Source organism: Silurus meridionalis, chromosome 21 (genome assembly GCF_014805685.1).
Source record: "Silurus meridionalis isolate SWU-2019-XX chromosome 21, ASM1480568v1, whole genome shotgun sequence".
Lineage (NCBI taxonomy): Eukaryota > Metazoa > Chordata > Actinopteri > Siluriformes > Siluridae > Silurus > Silurus meridionalis.
The window spans coordinates 13,402,913-13,430,599 of NC_060904.1; the positions used below are offsets into that span (position 1 = coordinate 13,402,913).

Sequence of the window (27,687 nt, forward strand, 5' to 3'; positions counted from 1 at the left end):
TTAAAGAATGTTGATCAGTTTGGGGTTGTATACAGTAATTTGTTAATATTTACTTCTAAATTATTCGAATAAATTCACTATCGTCATTGTAAGATTGTAAGAAAAATTGTAAGTTGAGCCATCATAACTTGGGGACTACGTGAGTGTGTGTGTGTGTGTGTGTGTGTGTGTATATTTATTCATTTATTTATAGACATTAACCAGAATGTAGATCTTACATTGTTACTGATTTAATCTCTAAACAACTACTCCTGAATTTGTGAAGCTATAGTGACTCAGATTTTGATTAAGGTTCATTTGCTGTCTTACTGAAATTTGAACCCAGACCTGCCCATGCCTGTTGATATATGCATGTTGTCTCTTCATATTTGTTTGATGTATCTCTGTGTTTGTGTGCGTGTGCATGTTCGTCACTTGTGAGTTTCGTCCGTGTGTGTTATGCTTGCGCTCCTGCAGTGTGCTGTCTAAGCCCTCCAGAATGTACAGTTGTTCTATAGCATTACTACCAAGTTCTCTATATGGACTTGTTCTAAGGACTAGCAATTGGGTATGGGTGTGTGTGTGTGTGTGTGCACGTAGGGTTGAGTTGCTTCCTTGTTTCTTTTAGGCAAACAGTATTTGTGCGTTATTAAGCACACAGAAGTTAGTGGGAAGTTTGTGTCTGTTTAAGCAAGAACTAAGGCACTATAGATTCAAAGTTTCAAAACAAAATTTCTTATTAATTTACAGACTTTGGCACAGTAAATGGAAATGATTTTGCCGGGGTTTTTGATAACATTGTTAAATATTGCACTTTAAAAAAAAAAAATACATATTATTATTATTATTATTATTGTTATTATTGAATTTGTGGAAATTCAGCCTAATCACGTGACTGCTACCAACAGGAGAGGGTGGGCCAAACATCTACTTTCACTGAGACGTGAATTCAACCGCCAAATGTTTTGCCCTGAATGCACTAAACACTCACTCGCTATCTGCCCTCTTCCACATACTTGAGCTTAGACATGGCTATGATTGGCTAGTGACACTATGATTCGCAGGGAAGAATTTTTACTATAGGAGTGCTAATTAGAACAAGCATGTGTGCTAAGCCATGATGTAGAAAAGCTACTCAATAGCTTTTTGATTAAGTGCCATAAATGTATAGTTGTGTCTTTTAGTATTAGTATGCACTTGAACCCATTTGACTTCTAGGTCTATCAATTGATTTGTCCATTTTGCTGAGTCAATTTGATTTATGCTGCATGTAGAAATGAATTCATTGCCTTGTACTGTTAATTCTGCTCTGGAGAATAGGGTTTAAATGGGTCCACTTGTAAAGCACTAATCCTTGAATTGTACATTGCTTCACTTCTTTTAATCTAGCATTGTGTCATAGAATTGGAAAATGCTTTTAACGTATAAAAGGTGACTTCCTAATCTAGTTCTACAAGGTCATATTGCACAGTTTCCCCAGATTCATAATAATTAGCTGTATTTGATCGAAGGATCTTTAGATGTTTTTCAACGTATAGATTTGTTGGGATTTAAGACGCGCAAAGTGTCACTTGAGCGACTCCACCAGAACAGCTGAGGGAGCCACAATTGTGGCACTGACCCCAGTTCAGATCACACTTCATCACATTAAATATTCAACAGGTGCCTGGGCGTGCATCGGTGACTGCAACAAGGAGCAAGTGAAGGAAAACGGGACATTTTGTAAAGAAGACAAACGGTTTATAAAAGCGGGAAATGCCGTAAGTCTCGGATCCTGTAATGTAAGACAGGCAGTTGTACGTGGCTTCACAATGGCGGACAAGATGACTCTCAGCTATCGTGACTTGTGACCTTTGCCCCCCCCCAGCCTACAGAATGTTCAAGAAGAAAGGGATGTCTAAGGTACCACTTTAGGACCAGTTAAGGTTTCTCTTTCTGGTGTCCTTTAATGTTATGGCATGTTGGATTCGCAATGGTAGTGAATATTAAGAATTTGATTCCTTATTGTCGTAAATGGTTATTCCAGGAGAAATAAAGGATTGAAAAGGATAAAAGGGTGGAAATTCTGAATAAGGTGTGTCATAAATGCATTTTAGCCGCAAAGCATATTTTCTATCGGGACGTGGGCTAAATGCTTCTTCAATAAAGGTGGTATAATTATATGTTGTGCATTTATATGGGAAATAGAGTGTTGAATATGATCTGGAGCATAGAAAGTATTTATTGGGCTGCAGTAGATTTTTGTTTTGTGGCAGTTTAACTCCAAGAAACCTCTTCAAAGCAGCTGTTTAGCGAAGACACATTCCGGCAATCCACTGTGCCACAAAGCCTGACTGAGAAACCCGAGCTAGCCACAGTAAACGGGTGTGGGGTTACTGCACGTACTTCAGGATGCCTGCTTACAATAAGGCCTGGCATGTTGGTAAAAATGTCTGGGTTTTTTTTCTGAAATTTATCAAATCGACCCATCTACAGAAGGCCCAAAGGTTGTCGGTTAGGCCAGTTTTATCAAATATATCTAAAATCAGTAGATGTGTAGTTGGCAGGGATATCCCCTATCATTATGCTATAGAAATTGCAGCTGCTAAGATTATACATTAGGAACAGTGATCATTGGCAACCCCACTGACTAGCCAATATTATCATTCATACCACAGCTATATTTGGGTTAGTGTATTAATAACTTGCATTGAACACCCCAGTGTAATACCCAGCCTTATATTTTGGTTGCCTGGAAGCTTAATTGACTAGTTGTAAAAGTGTTGGCTAATAATGTACTACAGATGTGTACAGTGTATGTCAAAAGTTTGGAAACGCCTAATCTTTCGTTTTTTTGTTTTTTTTTAACACACCTGCATGTTTTAGTTGTTTAAATGAAACAAACTAGGTAATTAACATTATAAAGATTTACTTTGACCAAACTAATTTTAGATCTTCTTCTTCTTTCGGCTGCTCCCATTAGGGGTCGCCACAGAGGATCATCCGTCTCCATACCTCCCTGTCCTTGACATCTGCCTCTTTTACCCCAACTACCTGCAGGTCTTCCCTCACCACATCCATGAACCTCCTCCTTGGCCTTCCTCTTTTCCTCCTTTCTGGTGGTTTCATCCTCAGCATTCTCCTACTGTTATATGCCATATCCCTCCTCTGCACATGTCCAATCTCACCTCACTCACCTCGTCTCCAAAACGTCCTACTTGCGCTGTCCCTCTAATAAACTCATTTCTAATCCTGTCCATCTTCATCACTCTCAATGCAAATCTCAACATCTTCAGCTCTTCTATCTCCAGCTCCACTTTCTTTAGTCAATGCCACTGTCTTTAAACCATACAACATCTCAGGTCCCACCACAGTCCTATAAACTTTCACTTTCACTCTCGCAGATACTCTTCTATCACAAATCACTCCTGCCACTCATCTTCACCCATTCCACCCTGCCTGCACTCTTTTCACAACAAATTTTAGATCTCAACATTTATTTTCCTTGAAAAATCCTTACATAGAACGAATAGTGTATTTACACGCTCTTGGCATCTGGACAGTTAGTTTCTCCACTTCCAGCTAAAATACTTTGCATTCCAAAGGTGGTGTTGGCTAGGTGGATATTTCTTTCTCACCTTGCAATCCAATTCATCCCAGAGAAATTCAATAGGAACACTCCAGCTCAATGTTTGTTTTTTAAATACAGCTTTCAAAACTTGGGTTTACGTTGGTTACGTTGGTTCCAGTCAGCCACAGTCCGGATGGGATTACAGGGTGTTAAAGTATGGAATGGTAGCCATGTTGGATCAGTTTTCCTTTCACCTACAATAAGTCTTCAACCTTCCCTGTTCCAAACCAACCCCAAACCATTCAGCTTTTCCCTCTATTTTTGATGTCGTCTGCTAACATCATCTGTCCACAGAACTTCTAGTCATTCCGTGTCCAATTGTGTGTGTTTGTCTTCTGTCTAGTTTGTTGCCTATAAAAAAAAAAAAGGAACATTTCAGGTGTTTTAAAAAAACAATAAAAGGCTTGGAGTTTCCATATTTTTCTAAGGCGCTGTATTTGCTGCTTAACTTTCCATCTACAAGCTGTTCTGGTCTACTTCCTATTTACTAGCACCAAATAAGTGAAGTTTGTGCTGTTTGTTTGTTCTTTGAACCAATTTATCTGCCAGTCAACATCAAATCTCGTTCTTTCGCCTGCTCAGGCTCATTTGTTTTTCTCGTTTATCATGCAAACATATAACTGAAAAAAAGTAACGTTTCTATTTTTGTACTGCTAACTGATGACATATAAACCGCTCAGACTTGTCCCTACAGTATAAATCGTACGAGTCACATTCACATTTGGGAGATTAATCTTCAGCGCATTGTCTCAACCCACTTTCCTGGGGGGGGTTCACAGCAGTTCCCAGGTGCTAAGTTTATAAGAGCATGATTGTTTTGAGTAAACATGCAAAACTATTGTTTGTATACCGTAAGAGTTGCAGGTACCAGCAGGATTTTATTTACCCTGCATTCCTGCTCCGGTTGGGCAATGGAGGCTGAGATTCCCACTAAAAGCACCCCCTGTTGCAGTGAACAGATGTGTGATATTGCAAGCGCATTAGTGGGCACTGTATGGCAAAATGATTCCTGTGAAGTCTGATATGAATACAATAATGCGAATGAAAGAACTGAACTGAGAGCCAGACCTGTTGTGTCGTGTTGGTGTTAGAACTAGAGTTCATACAGGACATTACATGTTTTCTTCTCTGTGTAGGACAGTGACTAGGTTTGGTATAATTGTGTGGAACTTGTAAATGACTTTAATTGACAGTTTTGGAAGCCATGAATTCAAAAAGACAAGTGTAAATGTATTTCTTGCACCATTTTATTGATCCTGGCATGTTGCCTTGCTGGATTTGATCTCTCTCTCTCTCTCTCTCTCTCTCTCTCTCTCTCTCTCTCTCTCTCTCTCTCTCTCTCTCTCTCTCTCTCTCTAGTGAGTACTCTTACCTCAGCTGTTTGCAGAGACATAGTGAAATGGGAATAAAATGTGATTTCTTTTGCATTATATTTGAGAAGATAATTGCCATTTTTTCACAGAATTGTCATTTCTGTGAGTCGTTCGTCCAGGAGCTTTAAGCTGTTTAAGTGTGGTCAAGAATATTTCACCAGGGACCAAAGAGCTGGAAGTGAAGGAATGAAATATAGACTGTGTGGGTGGGGTGGGGGGTAGTCAGTGGTAGATTTTATCTCTACAACCTTGTCTGCTGAATGAAAAGAACAGTATGTAATGCAAATTCGAACAGAAGCCAGTTAAACTGCCTATAAATGCCGAAATTATAGGTTTCAGTCCTTACCGAAAAGCCGGTAAGCCAGGTTTTGTTATATTACATGCATCAACAGCAATAATCGGTTTACCTTTAGATGTCGAAACTGGTAATTTACACTCATTTGTGGAGTTTTTTTTCCAATAAAACATAAACTGGCCCGACTAGAACCCAGGATGCACTGGAGAATGGTGGATGTACAACTTTTTGATGTAACTGTACAAAACGGAAGGTGTGGCAGCTGTCTAACTCACTGTTGCTTAATTGCGATGCGGCTGAATGTCACTTTGACCACTTTTAACGAAAGACTGTATGAACTTTGTATTGACCATCTCTGAAGGTTTTTCCTTGCCCAGAGCGCTGCAGTTGGCTTTGCCGGTAAGTGAGACTTTGAGGTATTTTCTTTCCTATCATATTTTATGCATTAGCCAATCAGCTTCAAAATACTACTCGCTTTATTTATACAATGTGATCTGCCTTTTACTAATAAAATCAATTTTTTTTCTGCTTATAAAAAAAATTCCTCTCAGAAAGCTCCAGAGCCTGTGAGATTGTAGTGAAATGAATGGCACTTGCGTAGCGCATGCTGATACCCTGAGGGGAAATAGCCTAGTTTGCACAACACATCCATAAACATGTCAGTAGGTGTTTTTCCTTGAACGGTGGCATGTGGGCGAAACTTCACCACTGTAGACTATCCATTACAACACGATTTAGCTCAACCTGCGCTAGCAGAAAAGCGCAAAACCGTGAGGTTTTTAAGTCATAACGCAACGCAGCGCTACTGATTCATTTCCTCTTCACTAGAATAGCGTAGTGCTTATTCGGGGGTGTCGGGCACGGCCTAGCAAGCAGGAGTCTAATCCTGTCGCCCCTTAGAATCGAAAGTTGAGCAATGCTTGAATCAGCCGCTTCAATTCTGCTTGATCTTAATCTCTGTGATATGTTATGGCGCAACATAAACATGGGCCAATAATGGGTTTTTATGATGCATCACAGTGACACTGCATCATGGAGACACTTTATGGACAAAAGTTTGTGGACACATGACCATCACGTTCCCTTTCTTCCATTTCGAACATTCCACATTTCTCCCACGTTTCTGGAAAGATATTGCACTAGATTTTAGGGATGCTAGAAAAATGCGGCTTCAATTACTCCATTTTACAAAACACAGAGCACTGTGATTCACACGGACCATTATTACTGACGCACCACCTGCTAAACTCTGGAGCGATCTGGACAGGTAACAAAAAAGAGGCTGCAGGAGACGTCTCCAAATTTTGGGATAACTTCCATCTAAAACAAAGAAAACAGGGTGTTTACAGTTTTTAAAGTAATTTCAAGCAATAAAAACGTACATTTTTCTAAAAAGAAAAACTAAAATTCTTTGTTCATTTTAGGAGATCCGTCTTATTTTCTCTCTCATTTAGTATTGTTTTTTTGTACATCTTATCCTATTACTCTATTAATCGATGAAATAATCATTAGAATTCTTATTTATTTAAATAATCGATTGCAGCAACCCTAATATATTTTATATAGTGTGCTGATTGTGGAGATTTGTGCTCATTCCACGTTCCAATTTATTAGCGTTCCAATTTATTCCAAAGGCGTTTAGTAGGGTTAAGCTCGGAGCTCTCTAGCTGGCCACTCAAGATCTTCCACTCCAAAGCATATATTCCTGGACTTTGTGTTGTACACAGGCCTCAGTCCCCTATTTCATGTGAAGAGAAAATATAACACTTCCACATCCTATATAATTGCGCGCCTCCGACTTTGTGAAAAGAGTTTGGGAAAGAAGAACATGCAGTTGGAAAAGTCAGGTTTCCCGATAGTCCATTTGGTATAATTATACATTATTCTGTAAAGGGTGCTTTCCACGTATGCAGTGTTTAATTCATATGCATTACATCCTGGTGTGCTTCTCTTTTACACTGAAGCTTGTTTTGACAGTTAATTGCACATAGTAATTGCACTCGGGTGTAAACAGGCAAACGTGTAGCGTATTTTGAGTTACCGAGTCGGAGGGTGAGGCGAGGAAACAAAATCGAGAGCGAAGTTCATTCAGGTTGAGGATTTCTAGCTACCATAATCCAGGATCATTGATCATTGGGGTTTAAATTATTTACAAAGCAAGAAGGATAATGAGAGACCAATAGCCTTTTTTTTTGTTGTTTATGGGTTTTTTTGGGGGGGGTTTAGTTAAAACCGCGACAAACCAACTAAGAGACTCGGGATGTGAACTTTGATTTGTGATACACAGGCTTCAGAACCAATTGCCTCTGGTCTCTGGTGGATAGGATAGAAGTCTCATTGGTCAACAAAAGTGAAAAATGGGGAGTCACAGATTTCTCACATGGGGCATTCGTTTGACAGGTTTTTTATTTTTTTGAAAGTTCGTATTTTAGGAAGAATTTATCCAGTTTGTTTAAAACAAGTGTTTTTGCAGTATTTACTTTCTCTCGCTCTTTCTTTTTTTTTTTTTTAAATCAATGTTGCCACTTTTGCAAAAGCTTCAAGCACAGCAGATGATCTTTCTTGCTCAATCGAATGTCTCCCATGTTGATTTGCCCCGTGTTTGCACCCTTTTCTCGCTGTGATCCAAATCTGTGCTACTGTGGCCGACTTGAAACAGAGGAAGTAAAATAGCCCACACTTCCCAGGAGAGCAAATCCAGTTAGAGTGCTACTAACAATATGGGAGTTGTAGTTTTGTTCTTTTAGAAACAAAAAAAAATCGAAAAGAAGGAGAAGTTCATGACTTTGACAATGGCTTAACAAACTGCATTTCCTCAGCAGGTGATGTTTAAGGGGAAGTGCATGTGTGTGTGTGATTTGTGGAGACTCGGTCGCGTGCGCCGGCATACAGTACAAGAGTGCGCCGTCGTGTCTGACCTGAATGAAATATACCTCCGTCATCTTTTCTTCCACCAGGCTCGGAGCACAGATAATCTGGACAGTTCTGGGGAGCCCACCACCCGCTCCGTTGGCGCTACTGCCAACTTGAAGGGGAAGATGAGCAAAAGGTGAGACACTGCGGCAGAGTATTTCTGCTCTATGCACAATTTTGAACAATATGTTGTTTCTTTACAAATTTCAGCCTTCAAGAGAATGAAAAACCAAGTTCTTACACACATTTCTGTTGTAGAAATGACTAAACTGCAGTGGTGGACAGTAACGACGTAAATGTAATTTGTTACTGTATTTGTTTTTTTTTATGTGTAGCTGTACTTTTCTGTAGTATTTTTATTAACTTTTACTTTAACATTACATTTTGAAGCCTTACTGCATTTTTAAAAGCATACTTTTTACTTAAATTTTGCAAAATCAGTCGTTCCTTTGACCCAATCAGGGTCGAACGCACGCTCTGTTTTGAACTTGTTTTGATTGGCGCTCGTGGTATCTACTTATCACACACAGTTCAGCATCAGTTCTACAGCAAACAACATTTTGAGAGGAATAAATGAAAAAAATCACGCAAATATGGTCAAGGGTGTTGTGATTTAGAGTCAGGACTTTTTTTTTCCAAGTAGTTATATTAATAGATATTCAGTGTTTGACTCATTAATATCTTTATATGAATGGATTAGTGTGCTAAGAGTACCTTTTTCACATAAACTGAGTTGATTGTAAGCTGATGTAAGCTTGTAACTTTTTATTTCAGACCTCAGACTAAATCTTTGCAAATGTATTAAAAATGAAAGAAAAATCATTTAGTATTCACAGCCTTTTCCATGACGCTCAGGTGCATCTGTTTTCACTGATCATCCTTGAGATGTTTCTACAACTTAATTGGAGTACACCTGTGGTAAATTTAGTTGATTGGACATGATCTTGAAAGGCATACACCTGTCTATATGAGGTCTTAACAGTTAACAGTGCATGTCAGAGCACAAACCAAGCCATAAAGTCCAAGAAATTGTTTGTAGACCCCAGAGAACGGGGTGTATCGAGGCACAGATCTGGGGAAGGGAATAGAAATATTTCTGCAGCATTGAAGGTCCCAGTGAGCACAGTGGCCTCAATCATCTGTAAATGGAAGACGTTTGAAACCAACGTTCTCTATGCAGAGGGGAGACTCTTCCAGAAGAGCAACCATCTCTGCAGCACTCCACCAATCAGGCCTGTGTGGTAGAGTGGTCAGACGGAAGCCACTCCTTCGTAAAAGGCACATGACAGCCCATCTGGAGTTTGATGAAAGGCACTCTCAGACCATGACGAAGAAAGATTGAACTCTTTTGCCTGAATGCTAAGCGTCATGTCTGGAGAAAACCAGGCACGGCTTATCATCTAGCCAATACCATCCCTACAGTGAAGCATGGTGGTGGCAGCATCATGCTGTGGGGACATCCTTGATGAAAACCTGCTCCGACATCAGGGGAGACGGTTCATCTTCCAACAGGACAACGACCCTTAACACAGCCGTCTATTTTAGATCATTCAACGTTGAACTAGGACACTGCTGTTAGCTGTTTTGAGAAAGTAAACTCATTAGTTTGATATAGTTAATATAAGTAAACATCATTGATGTTAGCTGACTAGCTTAATGTGAACAGGAGGCAGTGTAAGACCAAATTCACACTTCTTGGGATCTAAGCACAATCAGTTCTGAGCGATGGTGTACTGCATGTCCATGGTAAGTTACATGCAATGAGCTGCTCTAAAACAGGAAGCCCTTTTAGTTTCACTTCCTGTTACAAAACTGATAGGGATATGCAAATATCACTTACAGCATCGTGACATTGTTCCAGTCTTGTGTGCTTGTCGATACTGAAAGACCTCTGTAGGGATATGTGACCTTTTTTTTTGTTGTTGTTGTTTATTGTATTCCACACACACACACACACACACACACACACACACACACACACACTACAGCCATCTACATAATGTGTGCATAGGCTGATCATTTATATGTAAGAAAAAGGAGTAAAACATAAGTCTTCGTCCAATACAACCCAATCTGCTATTGTGTGCCAAAAGTTTTTGGACACCCGACCAAGCGATTCTTATGTGCTTTTCTAAATTTCCCATTCACGATTAGTCCTCATTTGCTGTTGAAATGAACCTAAGCTCTCCGGCGAAGATGTTCCACTAGATTTTGAAGCGTGCTTGTGGAAATTTTTTTTTCTCGAATAAAGGGTTGAAATCCGAGCTCTATATACCAGGCCATTCATGATCTTCCGCTCCAACTGATGTAAAGCACATCATCGTCCGGGTCACATAATTTAAGTGACGGGGAAATGTAATGCTTCCACATCTACAGAAATCCTTTTTTAATTGTGTACCTACAACATTGTGGTCAAAGTTTAAGGAAGAACGACATATGGCTGGAAACGTCAGCTTTTGTTCATATAGTGTAGATTTTTAGAAGATATACTAAAATGGTGGCTGAAATGTTAGGGGTGTACTCACTTCTGTGAGATATTGTACATACTAATCTGCTGCACCGAGAACGGTTTCGGGTGCTGTTTAATTTTCACAATTATTCGCCTTAATTCAACACACACACTGTACTATAATTTCTGCTTAACCTTTAAGCCATAGTCTTTATTTTAAATGTTCTCAAAATGGTAAATCTAAGTCATTTATAAACAGCAGTGTATATATGGAATAAAGACCTTTTATTGTATTTGAAACTGCATATAGTATCTTACAAAAGTGAGTACACCCCTCACATTTCAGCAACCATTTTAGTATATCTTCTCAAGGGACAACACTATAGCTTGGATATTTTGGAGTAGTCAGTGCGAAACGTGTATAGCAGTATAGATTCGCTGTCCTCTGAAAATAACTCAACATTACTTTCAAAATAATGTGAATATATAAATATATATATAATTTTACTGACTGACTCTTCTCTGATTTCGATCTCAGGCTGTCTGTCGTCAAAGGCCACTTCCCGAAGCTCACTGACTGTGCCCATTTTCACTATGACATCGTCGACTTTGGTTCCATTGAGGTAAGCTTGCTTTAATAGCCTCGGTTATGAGTTCAGTGTTAAGAGTGTAATTTTATTTATCAATACCCTCACTGGGTCTTTACTGCTTTTAGTGATATGTGGTGTGCATGACGGTTATTTGGGAGGGGGGTCTAAATGTCTAAACGTTGATTATTCTGTGCGTTAATGCTACTTAATGCGCCCTTAAACACACCCTGCCGGTGATCTCTGTTCTAACTTGTCTAGCTTTTATAGCTTTTCCCATTTATTTATTTATTTTTTAGCTAATCAAAATATATAAAAAAAAAATAATAATAATAATTATGCATTTATCTTAATATTTTTTTTATATATACACTATATGGACAAAAGTATTGGGACACCTGACTTTTCCAGGTATTTGTGGTTTTTCCACGAACTCAAGTTCAAGAAGATCTCAAGTGGCCTGCTATAGAGCTCTGAACCCAACCCTGTTAAACACCTTTGGGATGAATTGGAACACTGACTGCACCTCAGGCCTCCTCACCTCACCTACATCAGTACCTCACTTTACTAACACTCTTGTGTCTAAATAAGCACAAATCTCCACAAGCACACTCCAAAATCTGGTGAAACATCTACCCAGAAGACTGGAGATTATTATGATGGCAAACTGTGACCTAAATGTGGAACGAGATTTTTTTTAAAAAGCATATACGAATCATATGGTCAGGTGTCCCCAAGCTTTTGTCCAAATATTATATTTCAATACAGACATTATTCCATGTGTTTCAAGGAGGAGATTATGTTTGAAGCTGCAGGATGCAAGGTTTTGAAGTTTCACCCAAAGAACATCTGCACAGTACAAACATTGCTGCACAGCCCACGTTTCAAGTCTTTTTCCAAAGTGCACAGCACGAAATGTTGTTGTGTATGTGTTTATGTAGATGTCAGAAGTGTATCTAAATCTAGAGTGTGTATTTCCCTAAACATACATACAGTACATCTTATAGATGCTAAGATTTTCATGGTTTTACTAAGCCTCTTTACAGATCTAAATATGTGTCAGCGTCTGGAACTGTGCTTTAGAATTAGGGTGTGTGTGTGTGTGTGTGTGTGTGTGTGTGTGTGTGTGTGTGTGTGTGTGTGTGTGTGTGTGTGTGTGTGTGTGTGTGTGTGTGTGGATGCAGATATGTCTGGGTCTCCAGTGAGAGAGGACTCAACTACAATGTAGAGGAGAAAATTCTCCAGGGCTGATGCACATTGTGTCTGACAGAAACGCGCACACAAAAACACACACACTGCGTCGAAGAGGAAAAGCACCAGTCCGTAGCTCTCTTTCTCCACCGTTTGGCATGAATGCATTTTCTTGCACAGAGGTCTGTGTCATGATATAAATGATGTGTGAACCCCTATGGAGACTAGAGGACAACCGGTTGATCAGCCGGCCGATTGTGCCGCAAGTGAGGCCGTTTAATAGGCAGTGCATGAGAGAACAGAACTCTGCCATACCAGCAGGTGGCAGTAGTCTGCATTCGGTATGCAAACGTGGAAACCGGGTGAGCTAGAACTGCGAATATATAAAGCAAGCAGCATCCCCACCTGCCGCTATCGTTGCTAACGGCTTTTTACAGTCATATCTGCTAAGTTGTAAAGACAAGAGCAAGAATGACAAGCGTCTGTACTTTCCCTCTTTACTCAGTCATCGTTTGCTTTTGCCAGTTCCTCTTTTTCCCCCCGCTTGTTTTCTCATTGGCGAAACCGAATAGCCAATCGGAGTTCTCTTTCTTGCTGACGAGCTCCGCCGCTGATTCACCATGCAGAATCGGCTGAAAAACAGTCTGACTAGAGCCAATTGTGCAGAACAAACCTGGTAACAAGTACAGATTGGAGAGGCCTGTGTTGTTGGTTTGAATGTTCAGTTTAAGCAATTTTCTGCATCGCATCCTATTAATAAACTGCTCTATTTTCTGAGATAAAGGGTGAAAAAAAGATATCATTATTTCGCCATATAGCAACATCGGATAGAGGAAAAACCCAGATCAGACACACACACCTTTTATATGCATGGTATATATTTAAATGCTTTTATTGCAGTTCCATACGAGAGAAGTTCCAGATCAGGTTGTAAAAGACGTAATCTCTTTCCTCATCTTTATTCCTTTCATAGATTGTCGCTTCATGTAGGTTCTTCTATTCTCATCTTGTCTCATGTTTTGGGACAGCCTCTTCTTTCCCCCCACTTGTCTCCTCTATTGTCACATCTCTCCATCTCCAGATATGTTTCGTTTAATTTCTTCTGGCTGCCACTTTTTGCTCCTCTTCAAATCTCACTTCTTCATGTCTGTTTGCATCTTTTGCATCTTTGCTTTTATTTCCTGCCTGGCATCTCCTTGTCTCTTCTTATCTCTTTTTTTTTTTTTTTCTTTTTTGGCTCATCTCAAGAGTTTCTCTTCTAGTTGTGCAGCTACTCATTTTGCATTTTCTCTCCTCTTTTCTTTTTTTTGTCACATCTTTTCTGTATAGTCTTCGTCTCTCTTCACATTTCTTTCCTGGAGTCTCTTCTCTTCTGGTCTCTTCTTGCCTCTTCTCAACTTGCCCATGCTTATCTTATTTATGTCTCATGTTTTTCTTTCTTTCATTTCTTTTATCTACTTTCTTCTCTATTTTTTTCTCTCCTTACCTCTTCTCTTTTCATCAGCTTGTCTCTTTTGTGCCTTTCTAACCTCTTAAGATGAGAGAAGAGATGCAAATTCTTCTTGTCTTCTTCTCGTCAATTCATATCACATTTTCTTTTTGCCTTGTCTTATTTCTTGTCCTTTGTATTTTTCTGCTCTAAGGTCTCTCCACTTCTCTTTGACCTTTAAAAAAAAGTTCACTCTATTCCCCTGAAACACACTCGTGTCCCGTCTTAACCCAGCAGGCCGGAGCAGAGGAGACATTGGACTAAACTACTTTCTTTTTCTTTTTCCGATTCACTGACCACCACTTTTTACTTGAATTTCATTGCGGGGATTTCACAGATTTCTTTTTTTTTTTTTTTACCAGTTTGTGCGACACTTATTTTTCCACCCACAAGGGATTTTTGGCTGTTTCAGGCCAAGGAAATCATTGTTTTATAGACATGTATCGTCACAATTCAGTGTAATTCATACACACACATGCCAGTCTATGATGCAATGTTCAGTTAATAAAATGAAGTTATAAAAAAAAAAAAATAAAAATAATAAAAAAAAGTCTACAATCTAATCTGAGTGCTTCACAGGTTTGGGTAATTAAGAGGAAGCTGATGGGGCGAGAAGGATGTGAAACGGATCGCTGTGCGTGGTGGTATTCGCAGGGATCTTCCCAGTTCCTCTAACTGACTGACTTTTGATTTTCCGAGTGACTGCTCTGAACGATGATTGCAAATGAATTGAAATCAAAAGTCCTGGACACTTACCTGTTTTTTTTTGTGTGTGTGTGTTTTCCTTTAGCTTCAGCTGGCTAGTGATGATAGCTGTGGTTCAGCCAATGCCAAAGATTTTGTCTTCCTCGTGCAGGTCTCCTGCCAGGTGAGTGTCTGTCCGTCTATCCATCTGCTTTACCCCCAGTCACGCTCATTTCTGCACAGTTATCATTAATATCTTCCATTTCTCTCTTTCTGCCATTCCTCCTTTAGGGTAAGACGTGGACGGTTCGCCGGATATACGAGGAGTTTCGCACCCTGGACGCTCACCTGCACCAGTGCATCTATGACCGGCGTTACTCCCAGCTCCCGCCCCTGCCATCGATGTGTGAGCTCGGCGAGCAAGTGAAGGTGAGAAGCGAAACACACTTTCCTGTTCTCCCACCTTTAGAATGATTCTCTTCATAATTATATATGCCACGGTCAGTATTTGGTCATGTGACTTGGCTAAGGCAACAATATCGCTATGTCTTTTTCCTTTTGTTCATCAGGAATTCACACCCCTGCTGTCCGCGTACCTGAGCCGTCTCTCTGGGATCGTGGACAGTAAGCTGAACTGTGGGCCAGTGCTCACCTGGATGGAGGTGAGATGATCGTTCGATATGTACAATGGCTGTAGTATCAAAATCTGAGAAAATCCGTAGTTAAACACCGTTCTATCGATGGTTATTCTTCTGTATCAGTCGACATATACGTGCTGTACTCTATTTTATTCGAATTTTTTTTTTTTTTTTACATATTTGGGGACACGAGAAAATGCATAATTTCTATGCATAATAAAAGTAAAAGTAAAAAACATAAAACTTAATTTTTTTAATTTAAAATTTTTTGAAGAGGTTTTTAAAATTTTTATTTAAAAAACTAACATAACTGTTTAATACTAAAATAGTACTGAACTTTTATTACAAAAATCTATTTTTTTAAAACTGTGCTAAATCATGAAAATGTGCTAAATGAAATATGAATATATTAATTATATTAATAAATATTGATGGAATATAAAACATGTATTCAAACTGAAACAAAAAGTAACACTATAAATATAGAAATAAAAATAGTTACATCCAAAATGAATAAAAAAAAAAAGACACAAATAAACTAACCCCAACCCCTAGTGGCTGCTCTTGTTTTGTATAACGCGACTAGGAAAAACTATCTGTGTGGATTTTTCCATCAATCAATCAATGAATCAGTTGGCATCTATAATTTTACTTTTATATTTTGTTTTGCACGAATTGATATAGCATTTAATTACTTCTCTGAAGGGCAGCTCATATATAAAGGTGCCATCTGTGCCTTTCAGATCGACAATCATGGCAATCGGTTTCTGCTCAAGGAAGAGGCGTCTTTAAATGTCCCGGCGATCGCAGCCGCGCATGTCATCAAACGCTACACAGCCCAAGCCAGTGACGAGATTTCCATTGAGGTAAAGCACATGTCAAGACCCCATTCATTGCAATTCATTGAGAAAATCACGAGAATATCATCACCACCATAGTTGGTAGAAACTTGACATTTCTTCCCAAGTACCTGGCAGAGTTTTGGCCTGATTCTTCACTTCTACACTTTTGCTTCACTTGTCACACTCCTCTTTTCTTCTCTTCTCCTCATCATCCACATCATCTTCCTCTCATCTGCTTTATTCCTGGTCCCTCCCCAGTCTCCGCTCTATATAGTGGCTCTTTCTGGGCCAAAGAACAGGGTCACCTGGCACATTTAGGACTCTCTACTTCTTTTCTCTTTATCTCTCTCTCTCTCTCTCTCTCTCTCTCTCTCTCTCTCTCTCTCTCTCTCTCTCTCTGTCTATATGTCTGTCTCTGCCTCCTACTACACCTTCCTTTCTTTCTCTCCCTGTCTTTGTGCATTAACCCTTCTTTCATTCACTTTCCTATACACCCTGTCTTTTTGTTCTTTCTTGGCTCTTTTTCTTGCACTCTATCTCTGTCTTTCATTCTTTTTTTTTACTTACCGTCACTGTCTTTTACTCTGACACTCCATCTGTCTTTTGCTCTTCTTTCTTCTCCTTTCTTTTTTTTTATTCGGCCCCATATTGGTCTCTCTTTACCTCTCTCTGTCTTTGTCTCTCTTTCCTATACTTTATAGTATGGAGTTTACTCTGTGTAAGTGCATGTCTTTCTTCTCTTTCTCTCTCTCGCTTTATCTATCTATCCATCTATCTTTTGCATCCTTTTCCGTTCCTTTCCTTTTTCAGTTTTCTTGTTTTCCCTCCAAAATCTTTCTGTCCACTTTGTTTTTCTTCCTTCAATCTTTCTTCTTCTCTCTTGCTTAAACTCATCCACTGTCACTTTCTGGCAAAAGTGGACATTGTTTTTTTTTTTTTTTTGTTGTTGTTGTTCAGTTTGTTATCTGGGTCAGCGAGACGTTCCCCGGCAGGACCAGGCGTGTAGTGAAGCATGTTGTGGCTCAGCTCAGATGTTGTGGCTGGATAGTTGGGTGTTGTGTTTTGTCTGCAAGTTCCACAATCATGCGTACAAACGTTGAAACATTAAAGACATTTGTATGATTTGTGTTTATACCACACATGCAGCTGTACAAATTGCAGATTTGTAGTTTACAAAAAAACGTCTCCACTCGATTAGTTCGGCGTCTTAGCTGATGTGCAAACATTCACCTATAACCTAAACGGCTCTAACTGAGAGATTCTCTGGTTTTGAAGGTCGGTGATATTTTGTCTGTGATTGATATGCCACCCAAAGAGGAGACCACCTGGTGGAGAGGAAAACATGGCTTTCAGGTACCTAAAGCATTTGTATTCTTAGATCCTCCCTGGTTCACTCACCACCTATAAAGAAGAAAATATTGTAGGACAACATTAACACACACAATTGTTCGGCCGTCAAGTATGTAAAAACACACCTTATGTGATTTCCAATAAGAACAGAAATAACAGCATGCATGAAGACTTTGTAGTAGATATTAAAATATAAAAATGACATGGATGATGTTTAGAAGTTTAAATATTTAGGTCTTTCTTTGGACCCCCAGTTAAAGTTAAGAAAAAAAGATCAAGAAATCGAGTCCTACTGCTCTACAGCCTTGAAATGATTTTCAAATCAGTGTGAGATCTTGTTTTATTATATGTAATGTTATCATAAAGAGCTGTAAGATTTTTCCATTATAAATATTGTTTAATGGCAAGGAAAGCTTTGCCCCAGAAACACTCATTCACATGCTGTTTTACCAGATTTTACATTGTACGTTTATTTATTATATTGTTTGTGCGAAAACTCCTTAAACAGTAGAATAACCCTAACCCTGGTTCATTTTATTCTATAGGTCGGTTTTTTCCCCAGTGAGTGTGTAGAGCTGATCAATGACAAAATCCCTCAGTCCGTCAGCACTCCCGCTGCCAAGATGGGTACTGCTCACTATTCTTTATTCAGCCATTTCATAAACTTCATTCATCTTTTTGTAGACAATTACGATTTGTCTTTGTTGTTCTAACAGAGTGTGATGCTGGCAGCTCAAGACCAGGAGTCACCAGTGTGCCTGGTCCATCTTCTCCCACATCAGGTATTTGTAATATCTGGTATTTCTGGCTAAACTTTGGTAAATCATTTTGCAAGTTGTTGAGGCACTTCGTTCTACTACTCCATATTTACGATTTCACAATTTTGATATCCGTCAAAGGCAAACCTGATCAGAATGATGGATGGTCGTTTACTATAGTTTTGTAAAAGGATATCATGTGGCCACACATCAGCTAGTTGAAAAGCTAATCTGGGCAAGGCTTCTGTCGATTCATCGATGTTGCGCAAGACGAAGGAGACTAATTGAAATCTGGCACTTTGGCAATTCGTTGCCCCACAGCTCCAGGGTCCCTGATTCGATCCTCAGCTTGACTTCCTGCTTATAAAGGATTTCAAATGTACTCTCTCTGATCCCATTGGTCTCCACTGGGTTCTCTGGTTTCTTTCCACCTCCCAAACACATGTCATGCTAAAGTGGTTACTGAAGATGAATGAATTTACCTATGTCTGTGGAAAAGCATGATACCAACAGGAAACAACCAACAGAAAAAAAGATGTAGGGAAATGAGAGCTAGAATGTTTCCTCAAAAAGATTCCAGGCAATTCTGGAGAACTATAGACAACTAAAGTATTTCTCAAAAAATGCTACTCGATGCTAAAGCACATGCACCCATGGGTGCGAAAAGAGGTGTTAAAATGTTTTTTGTTTTGTGTGCGATTTAACAGTTTGATTGGACAAATGTTATACGTCATTTAGCACTTGTTACTGCCAGTGTTGTCTCAATGCTGTGATTTTAAGACCTAAATTTTACGACCTTAAGTCCATTTTTTTCTGAGCACTGTGCTATATCTTTAGACTGTCTTGTCTTCTTTCTCTGTATCTCTTTCTCAGTTTTTCGGCCATGGTTCCTAAGACTCACCGGTAACACCTTCCGAGTGGAAATTAACACTCCTCCTTTCTGTTACAAAACAAGGCTGTCCTTTGGCGTTCGCTAACGTTTTTGTTTTGTCCTTAAACCCAACCGAAGTGTGTTACTAGGATTTAAGCCATTTATACAACGAGCAGATTGCGTGGCGAGCAGGAGTGGGCGGCCGAGTGGAGTGGGCATAAATCATTTTGAAACGTCGTGACTGTTTCCCTCTGCTCAGGCATCTCGATGTATAAATGAGAAGCTGTTGTTTGGATGATTTCCCCAACACACATTGCACTGATAGTCAGGAATTATTCACCCAAAATTGCTATTAACAAACAGGAAGGCCAGGAACCACTGTCTAAATGAAACAATTGCCTGTTGTATTTATTCGGTGTTGGCATTTTAGGATAAAATTATTTTTAATCGTGCTTTGTGGACACCTTAACTACCAGTGGCTGACATGGATTAACACAACGTCTGCAGTATCACTATCGGATGTATAATGATCGCGTTATACATACACACTCTACATACAGACATCTAACCCTGACATTATGTACATTTCAACTGTCAGCATTTCTTTTACACTTTTCATCATGTTCTACAGTAGAAAGCCAAAAGTGAAAAAGAAAATGCTCGTTTGTTTTATTATTCCTTTGTCGCCCCCTTGTGGTAGTTTCAAAGAAGCATGGCAAGCTGATGGGATTCCTGCGAGCCTTTATGAAATCCAGACCAAGCAAGCAGAAGCTGAAGCAGAGGGGCATCCTGAAGGAGCGGGTTTTCGGCTGCGACCTGGGAGAACACCTTCTCAACTCCGGACTAGACGGTATCGAGCCACACGGACACAAACGTGACTTTCAATACAAGCTCATATTGGTTTATTCAGACTTGTATGTGTTTTCTGATATTTTAGTTCCCCAGGTCTTGAAAAGCTGCTCCGAGTTTATCGAGAAGCACGGCATCGTAGACGGCATCTACAGGCATTCTGGGATTTCCTCCAACATTCAGAAACTGAGGTTTGTCTATGAGAAAAGGTAACACTTCAAGAAAATGTGTGGTGGTTCAAGTTGCTTGGAATTGACTGAATTTGAGTTTTTCACTGTCTGGGGGGAAAACCTGTTGGTTAACACTGCAGCTGAATTCTTAGTTTTTTTGGTTATAGAGTATTTTGACATCTCTGCTGTAAACTGCCTTAACTGTCACATTGTGGGCATTTTGTTTAAGAAGCCACTTTATCGAATGCTGCATTTGCTGCCTGTACGTGTGATGCAAAGCATGTCATCGCAATCGCAAAATAATCATAAGCCTGATAAGGAGGAGGTGGTAATTTAGTGGTTACGCTATTAGACTTTGGAGCTGCTGGACGCGAGTTCAAATCCCGGACACACAAGTCACTTTTGGGCTCCTGAACCGTCCATGAAACGTTTGTGCCATAGCATGAGAAAAAGAGTGCCTACATACAAAGTATAGAAGACAGTAGAGAAAACAGGACTGAAAAGAAATGTTGCCAGTAGAACAGAAGTTGAATTAATCCACTATTAAATCATTCTATACTATACAAAGTATACTTCTATACAAAGAAAGATCTTTACCCACGTGAAGTGTTTTCCCAGGCTCCTACATATACGTCTATATGTTCGGTGATAAAGGATAGTATTTGTAATGTAATTATTACACCACAGGCAGCCTTGTATTTATATCCATGCCTGTTATGGGTCACCTATTTAATGAGTCACGTGGATATAAATTCAAGTTCGGATTAAAATGGGTCAGTCCCATTCTCTATCCAAAATCTGCTGTATTTTGATTAAGGTTTTAGGGAAAAAGAAAAACTCTTTCAATTATTTGCTGACTGGTTTCCAGGCACGAATTCGATAGCGAGAATGTTCCAGACCTGACGAAAGACATGTACATGCAGGACATTCACTGCGTAGGATCCCTGTGCAAGCTTTACTTCCGAGAGCTGCCCAATCCGCTTCTCACCTACCAGCTCTACGACAGTTTTGCTGTGAGTTTGTACTTTTTTTTTAAATTGGTTCGGTTTTGTTTTATTCCGAATCCGTTTCTGTTGAAGCTTAGCGTCTGATTGCTGATCGAGTTTGTTTTGTTTTTTTCCTCGTAGGATTGCATGGGGGAGATGACCGAGGATGAGCGCGTAGTGCGAGTGCACGATGTCATTCAGCAGCTTCCTCCCCCGCACTACAGGTAGATTGCTAGAGCTGAATTTCGACAATGTAGAAATCTTTTTTTTTTCTTTTTTTCTGAGAATATTTTAGCTAAGAATGTGGAAAAAATAACCTCCTCTAGTGACATTCTCACTGTCTGCCATTGTATTGTTGATGACGTTAATCATGATGATGCATGTGTCTCTCAGGACTCTGGAGTACCTCATAAAGCACCTGGCTCGTCTAGCCACCCTTAGTGAAGAGACCAACATGCACATTAAGAACCTGGCCATCGTCTGGGCTCCAAACCTGCTTAGGTTAAACATTTTCTGCATCCACCATACCAAAATTCTGAGTATATTTCTGTAATCGTTTTATCCGACTTATTTTGTTCACATCAGTTTAATATTGTTTGTGGGGAAAAAAACAGAGTGAAACTCATCCTGATCTGTACCGCTTGCTGTGTGCGATAGATCTAAGGAGATCGAGGCAGCAGGGCTCAACGGTGCTGACCCGTTCAAAGAGGTGCGCATCCAGTCTGTAGTGGTGGAGTTCTTACTCACTAACGTGGAAGTGCTCTTCAGCGATTCGTTTACATCCGCGGGACGGTTTGCTGCAGGTACGTTTCACTCGAACCGGAACACTCTAAGCCATGCGTCTTTATTTCTGTGAAGAAATTCATTTCAAAAGGTGATTTCAGTCTAAAATATACAGATCCTCTAGGTCTGAATAATATATCAGAATATCATGAATGTAGGTGGGCATATTGCTTGTAGTGCAGGAATGTTATATACTTATTCAAAAAAACAAATTTATAAACAAAGTTTTTTCATTGTTGTAAATAGCAGAGATTAGACTGGTCATGTGACCGTTTCGTGGGACGTGTATGAAGGCAAGAATCCGTGCTCGTTATTAAAGGGTGCGTGCAGTAGATTAAAACGGTGAGAGACAAATAGATGCAGAGAAACACGCATGCCTGGTTTAAACCCTCGCAAGATACCGCAGTGCTGGTGTGTGAGGGGGAAAAACTATGTGTGCTTGATGTAATGTAATATATGTAAGTATGTGGTAGCTTTACTAGTTGTTAATACACAGGAAGTGTTTTAGGCTTTGTATTATTGGGATTTAATAATATATATAATGTATAATTATATATAATAATTCATGGGTGACACGATTTGAATGCATTTAATGCAACTCTGCAATTTTTTTTATTTTGGATCGTCACTTAATTATAGCAAGGTCCACATAAATACTTGATTCTGATTGGCTGGAAGTTGTGCATTCGAACAGTTGAACGTCTGGTAGTTCAGATCAGTTTAATCACAGTTGTAAATTAATGCGCTGCCTTATGAGCAACCACATTAACATTTATTCACAATTGCATACAGTGAGCGAGACAGCAGTTGTAAACTTTTCCTAATTACATGTTAAATGGATCTTTTTTTTTTTTTTACCAGCCGTTGATAATTAGTTTATATATAGCTCGATTTAGAAGTTACATAAATGCTTTCTTTTCCTCAATAGGATATCAAGCATGTATGTTGCATATTTAAATGCGCATTCCTGCGATATTGTGCAGCTCTGGTTTATTTTTAGGACACTAGTCAATGCGAACATGCAGACTATTATATAACATGCAGTACTGGATCTGTTTCCTTGTACCAGTTAAACAAAACAATATAGGTAGAGCGTTTTTAACATTTTATCAGTTTTTCCTGGGTTTGAATAAAAAATTCACATCTTTCCATCTGTTGTATACTAAAGCAGAACTTTATTTGTGGTAGTATATGGTGAAACGGGTAGTTGCAGTCTGTGTGTTTCCATAACAGCACGAGGCACAGAGCGAAAGCCCCCACACCGGCTTCCGAGAACACGATTGGTTAGTCTGCAGGAGGCACGTGGGGAAGCCCCAGAACCTGTGACCACCTTTGCAGACCTTGATGCAGACCAGCGGCGTTTCTCTGTCATATGAAACCTTGCGGAGTTTGGACTTGGTGGCCATAATAATGCCTCAGATACCCTTCATGCTGTGTTTTCTTCATGGTGCAGAGAACAGCATTTTCTAGTGTTTTATTATTTGTATTTTTTTTTATGTGATTTTTGATTCTTCAAATATTTACACCTGAAGAGTTCCAAGCATTACAAGCATTACCATCTTGGCTCATTTGTAAAGAATGATTTATGTTTGTACTGTACAGTCTGAAAAAGCAAAGGCATGAAAGAGAAATAAATTCATTTTTCATCAGTTTGTAAATATTTGGCTCCAGTCAGCTTGTTGTATTGCTGTTCTTTCTATTTAGAGTTTTCAGCTGAATTAAGAAGTTTTATTTCAGAAATCAGTGGTGTGGGTCAGTGTTCAGTTTTGGTGTTTTTGAGACAAACAAGTAAGGTAAATCATTTATATCTCAGTTTAATGTCTGCTTTATGTATGTCAGCTTTGCTTAATTGTGCATTACTGATTTAAAAAAAAAAAGTTTTTTCAAAGAATTCAACTTAAGCATCATAGCAGACTGTTTTAAAGCCCTTTGCTATTTCTGTGCGTACCACAGCAAGCAGAAATTGTGCTGACGTTCAGTGTTTATGCAAGCTTTGAGTGTAAACTTTCAGCATCCTGGTTAGGCAACCCTGGTTTTGTACGTCTGCCCGCTATGTTAAAGAACTCGAAAAAAGCTTATGTGCAGTCATATGTGATCATCTTGATGTGTCCACACTTTCTTAAGCTTCCCTATGATTCACTCTCTATCTTTTCCTTTTAAGGATGAAATCAGCTTCCGTTCCAGCTGTTCCAGCTGTTGCTTTTCGCCACAGACTTCACAATATCCACTTTGATTGCATCTGATTTCCACTCCTCTCCGTTTCTCTCTAGCTCGACAGTCCCTGACCAGGCCCAAGTCCTTTGTATCCACTAGGCTGCTGTCTTTGGAGGAGGCTCAGGCTCGTTCCCAGGCTCCACTGCTCCTTCAAGGATCTTCTCACCCCCTACAGGATCGCTTCCATACAGTGCTAGATCTTCCTACTCACAGGTAAAATAATTCATATTTGCCACTTAATACAAGCTACTATTCTTCTAGAACCTTTAAGTTGAATCCTTAATTCTGTCTAGAAGGAAAAGAGGGCCGAAGGTCCGGAAGACAGCTGGAGGGAGCTGGAAGACATTCTTTGCTATTGGAAAGCCTGCAGGCTCAGGCCGCCGTAAGCCCATCCGGATCACCTCGCTGTTCCAGCCCTCCACCTCTCACGCAGGTACAGAAGAAACCCAAATAACTTGAAGGATCACGTCAAGTTAGCTTTTGGCATTAGCAGAAAATACATTTCTTATATTATGTAGACCGATCAGGCATGACATTATGACCACTGGCCTAATATTGTGGTGGCCCCCCTTTCGCTGCCAAAACGGTCGTGACCCGTCGAGAATTAACAGCATTATCTTCTTCAGCAATTTGAGTTACAGTTTCTCATCTGTTTGATCAGGCCAGCCTTCGCTCCCCATGTGCATTAATGAGCCTTGACGCCCAATGACCTTGTTGCCGGTTCACCACTGTTCCTTCCATGGACCACTTTTAATAGATACTGACCACTGCAAACCAGGAACATTCCACAAAAGCTGCAGTTTTGGAGATGCTCTAACCCAGTCGTCTAGCCGTCACAATTTGGTCCTCGTCAAACTCGCTCAAATCCTTACTTGGTGTTATTCACTTCACCTGTCAGTGGTCATAAAGTTGCCTGGTTGGTGTATTTCTGCCCTTAAATATTCCTTTTAATGTTTAAAAATAATCATTGCTGTACAATTCTTTACCCTATAAGTTATAGTCTATACAATAAATTCTGATTATAGGTTCTAAATTAAAGCAAAGCCATGAGGTGTATAATATGCTGACTTGTCAGTGTTTAAACAGAAGCATCAGTGTGCCAATGCCTATGGTTATGATGTTTTAGGTTGCAGAGTGGACAGTGTAACCCTGAGGTCAGCGAAGAGTGAGGAGTCTCTTTCTTCCCAACACAGTGGAGCAGGTTAGAACAAATTGTCCCACACAAAAACCATGTTGATGTGATCTCAGCTCATTATAGTCATCACAGACTGGGACACAGACATACACTATCTCTTATTCCCAGGTCAGGGGAAGCTGCAGCACTTACGGAGACCTCGCTCCAGCAGTGATGGTCTCTCCCTGGCAGCCTCCATGGACCCTCAGCTCCTTGCCCAGGCAGTTCCTTCGCAAATCCCGCCAAGCCGTTCGTACGACAGCTTGCTGCCTGACGAGGCCCGAGACGCTAATGAGGAGGAAGACGATGAAGATGATGAGGAGGGGGTCTACATGCTACCCGATTTCTCACAGGACCCCACCATGTCTTGGATGGCTGAGGACATTGCTGACTTTAGCCCCACTTTCCCTGAAGAGGGACCAATTGGAATGGGGAGCAGTGGCCCTGTTGCCCCTGGGGAGAGGGAATCTCCGTCTGCGGCCACGCCTTCTCCTTATCGCTATCTGAGTCGCCATGGGCACGCTCGTTCCGGAAGCCAGCGTTCAATTACAGAAGACCCAGACTCTGTTCTCAACCAGTCAGAAGCAGCAGCACGTAGGAGTTTGATTTTGGCTGCAGCTGCCCCAACCCAGCAGGTGTTCTGTCAGCATAGACCTCCTGCTGTTAATTCCTCCAGCTCCACCCAACCTGGAGATCCCAACCTTAGTCCCTCCCAAAGCCAGCCCACAGCCACTCCAGCTCCTGTACCCACTGCTCAACCGCCACAGGAAAGGCGTTCATTTACAAAAAAGGTGGTGCACGCCCTTTCACCGAAATCACCAAAGTCGCCCCCAATGGACATATCTGACCCCATTGCCATCAGTGTACCTGCCAAGGTAAATTTTATTCATAGGGATTTGTGTAACATATCCTGGTTTTGATATTAATTCAGTTATAAAGGCATATATATATATATATATATATATATATATATATACACAGTTTATGCAATAGTCATCAAAAGGACTCATGACTTTTTAGGTGCTGGAAATGATTGGCGGGCGAGCTGGCGAATTGCAGTCCGGGAACCCAGGTGGTGGACCCGCCCAGCCACCCCAAATGATATCTATGCTGCTGAAGTCGTGTGACTTCCAGCTTACAGAGAGCTGCCAACAGGAGTTAAGCAGCAAGTTTGGCCATGACAAGATGAGAGGCCCCAGTGAGTATAGTCAGTGCCCTGTGTTCCAGGCTAATACCTAGTTGTTTGTTCTAGATAGGGTTACAAAGAGGCGGAAGATTTTGACATTATTTTGTGTGTAGGATGCATGAAATGATCTGTGTTATGTTATGGCTTTAATAGCCCTGCAGTAAGTGTGCTGTGTGCATATAATTGATGAATGTGCAGGGTAGATATACAACTGAAATTGCATTCAATCTGGTTGTTGTTTTTTTTTTTCAACTACATTTAAGTTCTAGGCTAACCTGCAATTTTGTAAATTCAGTTTATTCCTGTTGATTTCCATGGAAAGTTTCCAGTCTTGAAAAATCCCAGAATGTTGCAACCCAAGTTATAGATTATAGATTATAGAATGTTACATGTGTAAATTAGGTCTAGTGTCTAATAATAATTAGTGTAATGATTATTATTTTCTTTGCTTTGCAGGGTTGAAAAATCATAGTTATGCCTAAATGCAACAAGATTTATTGCATCCCTGAAATAAGTGCCAGATTAAACATGAATTTTGGTCAATGTTGTCCCTGCATTTTAAAATCATTGGATTTCTAACTGTGCAATGCTCTGTTTTTTTTTTCAGGTATTATTGGTCCCACTGGTGCTCCCTTGCCCTACCAAAAGCCCCCTCCTCCACCACCTAAAAACCCAGCACGCCTCATGGCTCTGGCACTGACTGAGAGTGCCAATAAAGCTCTTCGCCAGGGGGCCTCTCCTCCCTATCGTCCTCGCGAGGCCGGGAGTCCCCCTGAGGCCGACACTCATTTTCAGCGCTCCCTGTCTGCTGATGCTGGAGCTATGCTCGCTTCAGATCCAGACCAACTATACTCCACTGTGCGTCCCCTTTCTGTGTGGATGTCCGAGGGTGATGGTGAAGTTAGCGCTCCTGAAAAGACTACGGATTCAGCACAGGACGAGGATGAACCAAGATCACCAACGGGCCAGGTGTGATCATGTATGGATGTGTGAGAGAGCTCATGCATGTGGAAAATTGGCCATGCGCTCTGGATGGCAGCATACACTGGGACGGCATGCAAATGTCTGTGTTGCACAGTACTATGTTATGAGATGAACCATAAGCAGCAGGTTGCAGTGGTCCAGTTGCCGACTTCAAGTGTCTCGGATCCAACGTGTCAGCCTTTTTGCCTCCCAGATTGTTAGTTGTCATATTACAGCAGAATGGCTGGCAGGAAAGAATTGGCCAAGGCTGAATTGGGGAGAAAAATCTGGTTAATGCAGTACTTTAATAGAATTTCCTGGTTATTTGTGTTT

The 27,687-nt window shown here is 40.3% G+C and overlaps 1 protein-coding gene across 8 annotated transcripts in view; it reads left to right on the forward strand.

Annotated features, from left to right (window-relative positions):
• Positions 1 to 27,687, forward strand: part of arhgap33 (Rho GTPase activating protein 33) — a 49,609-nt gene that overhangs the window by 16,557 nt on the left and 5,365 nt on the right. For 4 of the 8 annotated variants that reach the window (XM_046833970.1, XM_046833972.1, XM_046833974.1 and 1 more), the window contains 22 exons: positions 5,619 to 5,656; positions 8,215 to 8,306; positions 11,158 to 11,242; positions 14,677 to 14,754; positions 14,862 to 14,999; positions 15,140 to 15,232; positions 15,952 to 16,074; positions 17,326 to 17,403; positions 17,946 to 18,027; positions 18,117 to 18,182; positions 19,730 to 19,879; positions 19,967 to 20,069; positions 20,917 to 21,061; positions 21,176 to 21,258; positions 21,428 to 21,535; positions 21,692 to 21,837; positions 24,088 to 24,244; positions 24,325 to 24,464; positions 25,158 to 25,232; positions 25,335 to 26,080; positions 26,226 to 26,403; positions 26,999 to 27,360. In XM_046833970.1, coding sequence (XP_046689926.1) covers positions 5,619 to 5,656; positions 8,215 to 8,306; positions 11,158 to 11,242; positions 14,677 to 14,754; positions 14,862 to 14,999; positions 15,140 to 15,232; positions 15,952 to 16,074; positions 17,326 to 17,403; positions 17,946 to 18,027; positions 18,117 to 18,182; positions 19,730 to 19,879; positions 19,967 to 20,069; positions 20,917 to 21,061; positions 21,176 to 21,258; positions 21,428 to 21,535; positions 21,692 to 21,837; positions 24,088 to 24,244; positions 24,325 to 24,464; positions 25,158 to 25,232; positions 25,335 to 26,080; positions 26,226 to 26,403; positions 26,999 to 27,360 — 3,266 coding nt within the window. The remainder of the gene's footprint in view (positions 1 to 5,618; positions 5,657 to 8,214; positions 8,307 to 11,157; positions 11,243 to 14,676; positions 14,755 to 14,861; positions 15,000 to 15,139; positions 15,233 to 15,951; positions 16,075 to 17,325; positions 17,404 to 17,945; positions 18,028 to 18,116; positions 18,183 to 19,729; positions 19,880 to 19,966; positions 20,070 to 20,916; positions 21,062 to 21,175; positions 21,259 to 21,427; positions 21,536 to 21,691; positions 21,838 to 24,087; positions 24,245 to 24,324; positions 24,465 to 25,157; positions 25,233 to 25,334; positions 26,081 to 26,225; positions 26,404 to 26,998; positions 27,361 to 27,687) is intronic. The other 4 variants (XM_046833977.1, XM_046833973.1, XM_046833976.1 and 1 more) reach the window with 2 other exon arrangements.